Raw genomic sequence first — 12,442 nt, 5'->3', positions numbered from 1 at the left:
TACTTCGTATAATAAATCCTGCATTACTGTTATGTATCACATACTCGTGCCACTCTTGAGACTCTGTACAAACAGTATTGCATAGCTGTGCACATACTTTGACATGACGTCATTTGCGTTATACAAACATCATAAGTGTAAAGACGTGCTAAATGTTAGCTTTACACAATAGGCGTGTCATTTCGTTCAAAGCCTTGGTAATGGCTGTGATGTCACTCCCGTATTTAATGAAAAATTATTCTTTTGCAATTTTTACTTTTTGCACTTTTAACAGTCTTTATGAAATGTATGTGATACATAAAATATTATATTTGTGTAGATTCAATACTAAATTTATTGAAGTTGTTGAATAAAATAATGTCATGCTCGCCAAATCCAAATGCTCGCATAATACAATTTTATTCAACCCATTCAATAAATTCAGTATTGAACTTACACTCATTCAGTATCCTCTATGTAATTCATGAAAAATTAATAAACATATATTTTCCATTCTAACAATCTAACAGAAAGATAATCTAGATTATTATATACTGAACTACAACAAGCATAGAAGTAATTTTCATGACATCATTTGATTCACTGATGTCATATCTGAAGTCACATTGTGTGTAAACATTGAAACCTTGAAAAATGATAACCATGTAAAATGAGTGACGCTTGAATAGTAATGATTTTACAGTACTTTATATTTTGAAAGGTTATTTTGTAATTTTTGTCAGTCCCTGGTGCCAATTGTTTGACTATATCTCTTATTAGAACATCTTTTTTTATATTTACCAAAATACCAAAATTAGCTGTATGTATGCCTATGCTTTTATTTTCTATACAAAATAATCTTTAGATTATTTTTTAGGGGGTTCAGTTTAACTTCACACAAACACAGTATAGGTAATATGGTGACTTTTCCAGCTTTATTGGTGGAGACTGGAGAAAGACCTCAAGTGCCCTTCAGTGCATTATTTCAGGCCCGGAAACCCGGCACCTGAGTAGAACCACCGACGTTCTATAAATTAGCTGTTTAGCTTCCTCATATGAAAGAATCCAAAGTCCCTGTAGGGATTTGAAACCACAATGGTGAAGGGGGCAAGTGGTTTGAAGTCAACAATCAGTTAACCACTTGGCCACAGAGGCCCCTTTTGAGTTATTTATTAGATTACCTCTGAAGTCTTGTTTTCATCAAACAAATGTTTCATCCCAGAGTTTCTCGCCATGTTGTGTAATATACTCAATGATGCCTTGATTACGTAAAATACATTCTGAAATAACAAAATGATGCCTTGATTACGTAAATGATGCCTTGATTACGTAAAATACATTCTGAAATAACAAAATGATGCCTTGATTACGTAAATGATGCCTTGATTATGTAAATGATGCCTTGATTACGTAAAATACATTCTGAAATAACCAAAAAACTTATTAAATGCCAAAACAGTAAAAATACAAGTGTACACCTGCCTTACTGCCAGCTTAGATTAATAGGGATAGCATCTAATATGTTATCCTGGGGTCATTGGTTCAACCCTAGTGGTAGATAAACTTTCTCTGTGATAATTGATCTAAGCCATAATAGACTAACTCGAGAATTTAAAATATTTTGGATTTTATCCAAGCTAATTCAAAGGTACAAATAAACTTTTACAGTTACAGCTTCGAAATTAAGCCCAACAGGTTGATTAATCTATTGTGAACAGTAGTGCACTGTGCAGTTATAACAGTAAAAGTTTGTACCTACGATTTAACTGGGGAAAACTCATTTTTGCCAATGGATAACATCTATTTAGTCTAATGGTCTTTTTGTCTCTCTCCATGCATTCACGCGGTAGAAGTGGCCAGTCATTTGCAGAGAAATTAGTATTTACTGGATAGTTATTCGGGAAACCTTTTAAGGAGGACATTGACCAATGAGAGATGACAAAAAATACATTTAAATCAGGATTAAAAGAAACAGTCTCAGTTACAATGACTACAACTTCTTAAACCAGCTAAAAGCATCTTAGCTAAGATTTGCTCAATGGTCTTGAGAATTGTTTGTTATGTTCTTTGCTCTCAGGTTGAGCAGATAGCCCACACAAAACAAGATTTTTACCAGATGCTTTAACATATTCAATGCTTCTTTGTCTTGCATATCTAACATCTCTGTGAGAATAATAATCAACAAATGAGGCATGTCACGACAAAACTAACATAATGGGTTTGCAACCAGTATGGATCCAGACCAGCCTGCGCATCCGCACAGTCTGATCAGGATCCATGCTGTTCACTATCAGTTTCTCTACTTGTTATAGAGTTTGTAAGCGAACTGTGTGGATCCAGATCAGAATGGGCGGATGCGCAGGCTGGTCTAAATCCATGCTGGTCACAAACCCATTATGTTGGTTTTGTCGTGATATTGCTCAAATAAACAAGAGTAGTTTTAAAGACAGCACAATCTACTATTATCAGTGCTTGACAGTATGGCCCCCATTTCCATGAGAGGTTTATCTTTTTGTTGGTTTTTAACTTTTAAAAATTAGATACAACTCTTTTTTTTTTCTTTAACACCAACACTGTAAACAGCATCATTATTATCAAATGGTGCTGTTACAGTTTTATAGCCAATTAAAATCCTCAGATGCACCCCTGTTTCAGTCACGAATGTGAAACTGTGAGTAAACCGGTATAAACTTATTATATATAGTGTCCTGACATGAAAGAATCTGAAAAACAGAAAGCAATAAAAACCCAAAGAGGAGAAATGTAAAATAATTTAGAGTCAATTACTTTTTCCAGACTTATACATGTATACATAGGCCTTGATACGAAAATATATCACACTGGTTTGAACAAGTATTTCATTACAGGCCCACTAAGCCATCATTTATAACTGATTCTATTTCAATTTTTCAAAATGTTTTTAATTTTGGTGCCTGTTACAGTTTCCAAAAAAATACTCATTGGCTGTGTTTTTGAGACCTCTTTTGTTCATACATTTAAACTTTCCCATTTTTAGCGGGAGACTCTCTGTAACTTTCTTCAGCCAAGATTTTTCTTAAAATAAGGTGTATTTTCACAAATTATAGAAATCTCCCTCTTTTTGATGTTAGAACTTTCTTCTAAAGTTGTTTATTGCAAATTCTAAAATCTCCCCTTTTTTAAAGAAAAATCTCCCACTTGATCATCAAAAAAAGTTCACATGTATGCTTTTGTTTCCTTTGTGTTTTGGTAATTAGTACATTTATAGTTAATTAGCATTTTTTATGGGAGTCAAATACCACTTTGTTTACATTTTGCTACCATTATCCCAAATTATTTCACATCCAAGTGTGGGTAACAAATACCTGCACTCTACTGTGTATGTATTGGTATACAATTTAACTTTGACATGTTTACGATAGTAAAGTCTCCAAACTATGATACAATAATACTTACTTTACTATGTAAGGCATTGATGTAGGGTTTATGGCCACAGTTTAATGTTAACAACCTGACAGCATCATTTTCTGAGAGGGCCTGAAAATATCAAGACATGTATTATACATGTATAATTAAGTAAAAACATATAATGCCTTTTTATATAATCATCTGTTCTTTATATTAACAAAAATATAATGCCACTTAATATATCTGATCTTCTTAACATAGAATTTAAAATTTCAAAATCATATGTGTGTGAATTTTTCCTACGATGTTTTGAATGTTCAATTCTAATGCAACTTTAAATGTTAAAGGGACTGAATTGCGGTATTATAGCCTAAAATGCATAAAATTTGAATTTCTTACATAAATAAATGGGCGCACTTAAATAGGTTATATTGATTATGTAAAAATACTCAGTACAGAATTGTTAATTGTTTTTTATGTGTTTTTTTTAGGTGCAATTTGAGTGAAAAACGTTCAAATGCTTTTAAATTTTGAATCAATTTGTGCATTAAAATTGATAATCTCTGGGAAACAGAGTGAGCAAATCATCTAAACTTTTGCACATGAGTTATTCAAACCTACATACAATTACTGTACAAAAATCTTGAAAAAATATTTTCAGTCCCTTAGTGTTGAAAAACCTCAGTGGAGGTCGCTTTAAAGCTGTACATAGAAAGAATGAAAGAAAATTGTTTAAGTATTATATTTACTGGTTCCCTTCCTTCCTAACATAGTCATTTAACAGCCTAAAACAAAGTTATAACCCTAACCCAGTGCTGGAACCAGTAATATAACATTCTTACACTAGCTACCGGTACAGACTGAAATATGTAGCTTAAGAGTAACTGTTTACTGCTATAACAAGGCCCTGCTTTGTTTTCACTAAACTGTTACCCCGAGAGCTAGATATTCAATTTTGTGACCACAGCCAGTGTTTGATTCTTTTTTTTTTTTCTTTGCATTCTTTTGATTCTTAATATTTATCTTACTGGTTCCCATTCTTACCTTTGCAAGATTGCTGCTAGCATCAGAGAAGTTCCACATAGTATTGTATGTATAATATGTCGGGAACCAGACATCATCATTCTTGAATATACCTATACCATTGAGTGTCTTCAACATCTTCATGGAAACAACTGAAAAAAAGATAAAAATAGCATCATAACTACAAGCAAAGGGAGACAATTGTTCCAGACTTAAAAGCAAAGGGAGATAAATCTTACAAATTTCAATGACCTAAAACCCAAAGGAGACAATTTTTGTAGACTTTAAACCTAAGGGTTACAAATTTTACAGACTTCAAGCAAAGGAAGACAATTATCCCAGACTTTAATGTAAAGGGAGACAATTAATCTTGACTTAAAAGCAAAGGGAGACAAATTCTATAGACTTTAAAGCAAAGGGAGATAAATCTTACAGGCTTTACAGTAAAGAGAGACAAATAACCCAGACTTCAAAGCAAAGGGAGACAAATTTGACAGACTTCAAAGCAAAGGGAGACAAATTTGACAGACTTTAAAGTAAAGGGAGACAATAAATCCAGACTTTAAAGCAAATGGAGACAAATTTTACAGACTTTATAGCAAAGGGAGTCAAATTTTCTGAACTTTATAAAGCAAAAGGAGACAATTGTCCAGACCTTTAATTACAGGGAGAAAACATTTAGACTTACATGTAAAAGCAAACAAAGACATGATCCCACATATAAAAGCAAAGTCAGACATTATTTCTAGATGTCAAAGTAAAGTCAGTCAATTTTATTTAAAAATTAAATCAATGGGTGGCAAATTAAACTAAAGGGAGGCATTTTTTCAGACCCTGGAGTAACAAGAAACAATTTTTCCATATCTTAAAGCAATTTAATTGAGATAAAAACAAAGATAGACAATTTTTATATAGCTTAAAGCAAAGGGAGACAATTTCCATTTAATTGCACAGGTAGGCAATTCTTTAAAGCCTAACAGCAAAGGGAGGCAATTCTCCTATAGGCAATTTTGAAAACAATTCATTAAGACCTAAAAGCATCAGACAATTTTTACATGAGTAGATAAAAAAACCTTACAAGAACAACAACCTTAATGCAAGGGGAGACAATATCTTCTCATTTACAGTGTAAAGTCATTAATAATTACTGTGCCTTGCCACACAAAAATGTCAAAACTGCAGACAAAATTACCATCTGATAAAAAAAAGTATTAAATTACTTTCCATTAAGCCTTTCATCTACAAACAAAGCCAGGGTTCTGTGGATTTTTATCTAGATTTACTGTTTCAAACTATACAATGATAAAGTCATACTTTTGATTAGTTTTTGCGGTATAAAAGATGGACAGGGAAACCAAAGTACATATGCATACAGTTAATAATCTTAAGCTGGTTAATATTTTATGAAGCTATTCATTACTACTGTGATGTTTTTGACATGATTGAAATATTAGCTGGTGATAAGATGTCTGAGGGGGATAACCAATAGCATAAAAACTAATTGTCCTAATTTTTTTCTCTGAAAGCTTATCATTTTAACAACCCCTCTAGGGAGCTATTGGTCTATACCGGTCTTTACCAGTAATATAGGTCAAAGTTCAGGTGACACTGTGAAATCTATGTGTCATGAAAGTAAGTAATTTGGATGAAAACTATGCCAGCGGACATGTTTTTTGGTACACTAGAAGAGTTTGTAGACAATGGACGGAACAGAATTGAACATGCTTATAAATCCAGCTTTTAACCATTCATACAGATAGTTGCTGGTTCTACTTCAGGGTCTTTTTGGCCATCCCACATGACCTGTGAGGACGGCAATGCCAGGGTGAGTACTGGACCCCTCTCCATATACTCTGTATATAGATGAGCTAAACACTGCCTTAAATTTGAAATATTTTTCATGTTGAAAGAGGACCAGATTAAAATACAAAGTGCAATATTATAGTTGGATTAAACTTGCAACAGCGTTGGAGCAGTAACTCTAGACGCTTGAGGAAATTATGATCACAAAATAGACAAATATCGCTTTTTTTCGGTGACTGTTACATATTTCATTCATTTTGTATATAAATCAGTATGAAGAGATCATCAGATGTCTTAAAGTTCATTTCATAGATGAACAGGCAAGATTTTAGCATTAAATCATGTGCCTTGTCCGGTATAACAAATACTGGAATACAGTATTTAGTGTGGTGCTCGTAGTCTCATAATAATATTAAATGCCGTAGAAGAGGAGGCCTTGCAGACAAATACATTTATTTTCCTTTATCCTGAGGCCTACACATTTACCTTATTAAAAGCTATTTTCTTTTAACTCCTTAGCTTCTATATTTATTTTCTCACTAAGCTCATTAATCATTCTTATTTCGTTAAAATCACAGACAAATTGGCTTGAAAATTACGTGAGAAAATGAATTAGTCTTATTAGTCTGATATATAACTGCATTAGGAGACTGGGGAACATGATGTTAAATTACAAATAGGCTAAATCATTTTATTTTTTTTTTTTTCAGTTAGGTTTTACATCACACCAACACAGTATAGGTCATATGGCAACATCCAGCTTTACTGGTGAAGGAAGACCTCTGAGGTGCCCTTCAATGCATTATTTCAGGAACAAACAGGTACCTGAGTAGAACCACTGACGTTTTGACTTAGCTGGATAATATAAGCTTCCAATCAATTCTATCATCTTCATAAAAACTGATTTTGCGTATTTCTTGCATATAAAAACTAGAACTGTGTCCAAAGGGCACCGATGCCCCCACTTACTGTGCAGATGTTCTCGTAAACAAGAGCATGCATATCTGTATGGAAGTTTAAGCAAAATCTGCCATCCGGTTTAAGAGGGGTTGCGTTCACAAAATTTCTATATGGTATAAGTGAAAAAATCAACAAAGGGCCATAATTCTGTTAAATTTGGTCGCAGCAAAAATTCCTTCCTTTACTACCATTTACACATAAACGTTGTTCATCCCTGGAAGTTTAAGCAAAATCTGCCATCCGGTTTAAGAGGAGTTGCGTTCACAAGATTTCGGGACGTACAAACAGACAGACGTACGGACGGATAGACAAGTGCAACGCTACATGCTCCCCACTTTGTGGGGACATAAAAAGAATTCGACAATTTCAGGTGTTTAAATTTTGATTTCTTTTTCATATTTCATCGATTGTATTATTATATAGAGAACATTGACACCCAAAAAGGCTGCCGTGTTTGGCAAGGGAGGTAATTATTGTAAAAATCGGGAACCATCTATTATTGTAAAAATCGGGAAGTATCTATCAATTTAAATTAGTTCTGTATAAAGTGCAATCACCTGCGTATCCATTTTCTGCCATACAGTCAGCTATCATCTCTCTAAGGTGAGTGTAGTCCCAGTACATGTCACCTAGCATTTTCTGTATGCGCATGCCGTCGCCACGGTGATAATCTTCTAGTTTCTCAAGGTGACCTATGATCTCCTTAATTTTTGCCATCAAATCATCCTCCTGCAGAGAAGAAGCAGAATCAAGGGAGGCAAATCCAGGAAGAAATTTCCAAAAACAAGGGAGACAAGTAAAAAAATAATATTCAAGCAAGGGAGACAAGTAGAATCTGGTTTTTATTGCATCAACATGCTGTCTCAGGGAAAGAGGCAAATGTCATTTATAATACTGGTAACATTATAATGTCTGAAATTAATGCAACTTTCACTGTAAGGGTTGATTATATATAAATCATATAAACTATTCATTACCTTGAGATTTTTATAAACTATTCATTACCTCGAGATTTTTATAAACTATTCATTACCTCCAGATTTTTATAAACTATTCATTACCTCGAGATTTTTATAAACTATTCATTACCTCGAGATATTTATAAACTATTCATTACCTGGAGATATTTATAAACTATTCATTACCTCGAGATATTTATAAACTATTCATTACCTCAAGATTTTTATAAACTATTCATTACCTCGAGATATTATTAAACTATTCATTACCTCGAGATATTTATAAACTATTCATTACCTCGAGATTTTTATAAACTATTCATTACCTCGAGATATTTATAAACTATTCATTACCTGGAGATATTTATAAACTATTCATTACCTCAAGATATTTATAAACTATTCATTACCTGGAGATATTTATAAACTATTCATTACCTGGAGATATTTATAAACTATTCATTACCTCGAGATATTTATAAACTATTCATTACCTCAAGATATTTATAAACTATTCATTACCTCAAGATTTTTATAAACTATTCATTACCTTGAGATTTTTATAAACTATTCATTACCTCGAGATATTTATAAACTATTCATTACCTCAAGATATTTATAAACTATTCATTACCTCAAGATTATTATAAACTATTCTTTACCTCGAGATTATTAATATGAAAAAGGCAAAGCCTCAAAGCGAGCTCGATGTACTTTTTACGTGAAATAGTATGAAATAATCGCTCATTTTTATTTCAAATGCAGTAACGAGTGCGTGTGACGTCACACGTACTGTGTTAAATATGGCTCCGCCCCTGTCGTGAAATGAATAACGAGTTTTGAAAACGTTGATAAAACTTTGTTTATTTTGTTTCACTCTATAATTTTTCAAGCGAAATAAAGATTATCTAAACTGAAATAAATGTAAAACTTAAAACGTTTGCGACATTAAAATAGCGTACTTGATTTGTTTGTTTTGCACCTGCTGTTTGGCGCTACATTGTGACGTCACGTAAACAATACTTTAAACGTCTGTACAGCGTTAACGACTGAATAAAAGATATTGGTGTTCGGATTCATTTTCTTAGTTCGACCATTTTCTTTCATTCTAGATAGCTTTCACTACAAAATTCGACAAAAAAATTGTTTTTATTTATCAGATTTCAAACAAAATGGCGCCTTCAATTTTTAATTTTTATACACAGCTTCCGTTATTCTGGTTCCCTGTCCAATTATGGTTCCCATAGACGTGCGCAGGTGACCAGTCACCCACCACATCCGTTTTCAGTCAGAATTCCTCAGTTTTTATCGTTATCTTTATATTCGAAAGGTTGCGATGTGTCCAATTCGGTACTTTGGACGAAAGTTTTCAAAACCATCACTTAGCAGGTACTCGCGTTACCGTAAAGCTCGCTTTGCGAGCAGGCCCTTCGGGCCAGCTCGTCGAGCTCGCTATAAACTATTCATTACCTCAAGATTATTATAAACTATTCATTACCTCGAGATTTTTAAGTCTTTCGAACTTGATGCCATGAGGATCGTCTCTTTTCTCGCCATTTATCTCGGACTGATTCGACTGTACGGAAGTTTGTTTCACTAATGTGTTCTGACGTGACGGCGATTTCGCCGGCGCCTGACGGTTGTTGAGAGACGTCGTGCTGTCGGAAAGTTTCCCCTGCGACTGGGAGAGATTATGACTGTCGTTTTGGCCTCGGTCCATTGGGGCGAATGTATCTGTTAAACTTAGAGGGCCATCTGAAAAATACAAACAAGTGAAAGAGAATGAGTTCATGATGTTTATAAGATCGCTGTTGTTGTTTGATAAAGCTTAATGGGAGGTCCCATTGGCCATTACAGACACTGTGAGTACTGCCATATCAACTTGCAGGATAATTATTTTCAAGTACACAGTTAAAATAGAAACAGGTCTTAGATGGTCGAACACTGGTGCACTGCCCCAACATTCCACAGTTTTATCAGTCTACAAATATTACAGCCTGAGCTTGAAAGCAGGACAGTCATTGAGGAAAAATCTATATCTCCGCCCCCATGTTATTTAAGTTGGGGCATAATAATGAATGTATAAAAACCCTTAAAGATAAGATAATAAAAAAATACGCACCTCGTGGAATCAATGACCCAATTACATAATATTCATTGTTAATAGCCTTCTTTAGATATGACAACATCGTTAAGACTTTTTTTTTGCCGATAACTTACACAAAATAAATAACTTTTTACATTTTTAATTAATTAAGTGTCCTATAGAACATTCTATATAAACACAAAAGCTAAGATACTTCTTCAACTTTTAACCCATAGTGTTCCAAAAGCTTGGACTGAATTGTGGTCACGTCACAAAAAATAGTTAAGTCTCTCGTCAACGACTTTTGAACACTGACAAAATTTCAATGGTAACATAATCGAAGATATTCGAATTACTCCGGATTTTCACGCTAAAAATAATATCCATTAAACATCATGTAAACCCAAACAATTTCCTGTACGAAAATTCTGAGCCAATTCTGTACAGACTCTGTACCAACTCTGGTTGTAATAGAGGCAGATTTCCATTTTTCTGTACAGAGTTGACACCGACACAGAATTGGACACAGAATTGGCCTGGGTAATAGGTGATTTTCTGTGCAGAATAAAACAGAATCAAAATTTTTTCTGTACAGAAAAATTTTCTCACAGATATTTTGCTCTTAGTTATTTTAACAAGACAGAATTTCAATACTTAGAAAAAAATTGAGGCAGAATTTACATTGACACACAGAATTTTAACACTTAGATTAATCTTGAGACAGAATTTACTTTTCTGGCCAGAATTTCTCTCAGAGTAGTAGATATTCTGTAATACCAGGTGTAACCCCCATGTAACCCCTGTTGGTCAATTCAAATCTCTCAGGCTGCCACGTGAGATTTTATTACACAAAGTGTCTTCATATTGGCAAAGATTATGTTTTGTTTAGTTTATTTTTCTAATGATAAGTTAACAAGTTGCTTGTTGTGAAGAGCAATCATGTACAGACTTGAAATTCTCAGATTTAGGGACCAAAGAGGAATAATGATGGAATTATAATCAAAACCAGAGGTAAGATTTTGCAATGTTTTCTTTGAATTTTTCTTTGAATTTTTGGGTATACCTTCCACTATAGGTAAAAGAAATTATTTATACATCTTTTAATAGTCTATGGATTATCTATATATTAGTTAATGTACAGACCACTATGGTCTAATGAGTATAAATGCACTGAGGTCAAAGCTGGGACAGTGAAATTATTAGTTCATAAATTGCTTTTTGATCAGTTGATAGGTCAAGATCTATTTCTTTAAATTTCATATCTTGCTCTTTTATGCAATAAATAGTTTAGCTTTTTGTTTTGCTATTCTATAATTCAATTCATTTAGTTTAAATTAATCAATTCAAAATTCCCAGCAATTGTGTTACTATTTTAAGTTATGTTGCAATTTACATGTGTAGATTTGTAACACAAGCTTTGGTCAGGGATGATACAGTTTTGCTAAGTCAGTGACTTTGATGTTACTGGGTGCAAAAAAAACTTAGGTATATAGGGATACAATTGTAACTGTTTTATACACATTGAAATATTTCACAAATTTTGCGTATCATTTAATAATAGAATGAACATATTCAAATTCCTTTTTTTTTACTCTTTAGATGATGTCGGGGTGTGTGGTGCAAAGACAGAGACAAGCCAATTCCTGATGACAGCGCCCTCAACAAGGCTATTACTCGTTGGATAGACTACTCCAGGAAAGAAATGAATAAAAATTGTTAATTGAAATTAATAAATAAGAAATGTTCAAAAGGAAAATTGATTTTGTTTTTAGCCAAAAAAAAGAAAATCTGTACAGAATATTTTCTGTACAGAATTTTTTCTGTGCAGAATTCCCTTTCAGATATTTTCTATGGACAGGGTTAATTCTGTACAGAATATGAAGAAGCCCAGAATTTTTTCTGCCCAGATTTTTTTTCTGCCCAGATTTTTTTTTTTCTGCCCAGATTTTTTTCTGCCCAGAAAATATTCGGCTTAATTTAAATATTTCAGAAAAAATCTGTACAGATTTTGTTCTTTATCCTTATTGCTAAAATCTATTAATAGAATTCTGGTTCAACTTTGTTTCATTTAACCAGATTTTTTTCTGTACAGACTCTGTACAGAGTTTTCTAAATAAAGTCTGTACAGATTCTGTCTGCATTCTGCCCAGACTTTTTCGTACAGGTAGATAACTAGTCTCTTTATGGCATCTTTTAAATCAAATACACACACACAAAAATCATCAGTATTTTGTTGTTGTTGTAG

At 33.2% G+C, this 12,442-nt stretch overlaps 1 protein-coding gene across 1 annotated transcript in view; it reads right to left on the bottom strand.

Annotated features, from left to right (window-relative positions):
• LOC132721465 (uncharacterized protein PF3D7_1120600-like) overlaps positions 1 to 12,442 on the bottom strand; it is a 53,403-nt gene that overhangs the window by 15,852 nt on the left and 25,109 nt on the right. Inside the window, exons 5-9 of the mRNA XM_060705771.1 lie at positions 9,610 to 9,866; positions 7,710 to 7,881; positions 4,411 to 4,541; positions 3,415 to 3,495; positions 1,161 to 1,259 (exon numbers count right to left, since the gene is read on the bottom strand). Of these exons, the coding sequence (XP_060561754.1) occupies positions 1,161 to 1,259; positions 3,415 to 3,495; positions 4,411 to 4,541; positions 7,710 to 7,881; positions 9,610 to 9,866 (740 nt within the window). The remainder of the gene's footprint in view (positions 1 to 1,160; positions 1,260 to 3,414; positions 3,496 to 4,410; positions 4,542 to 7,709; positions 7,882 to 9,609; positions 9,867 to 12,442) is intronic.

Source organism: Ruditapes philippinarum, unplaced genomic scaffold, assembly GCF_026571515.1.
Source record: "Ruditapes philippinarum isolate M1 unplaced genomic scaffold, ASM2657151v2 ctg227_1_1_1_1, whole genome shotgun sequence".
Classification (NCBI taxonomy): Eukaryota; Metazoa; Mollusca; class Bivalvia; order Venerida; family Veneridae; genus Ruditapes; species Ruditapes philippinarum.
Note: the sequence above shows the minus strand (reverse complement) of the source record. Positions and strands in the feature narration are given on the sequence as shown.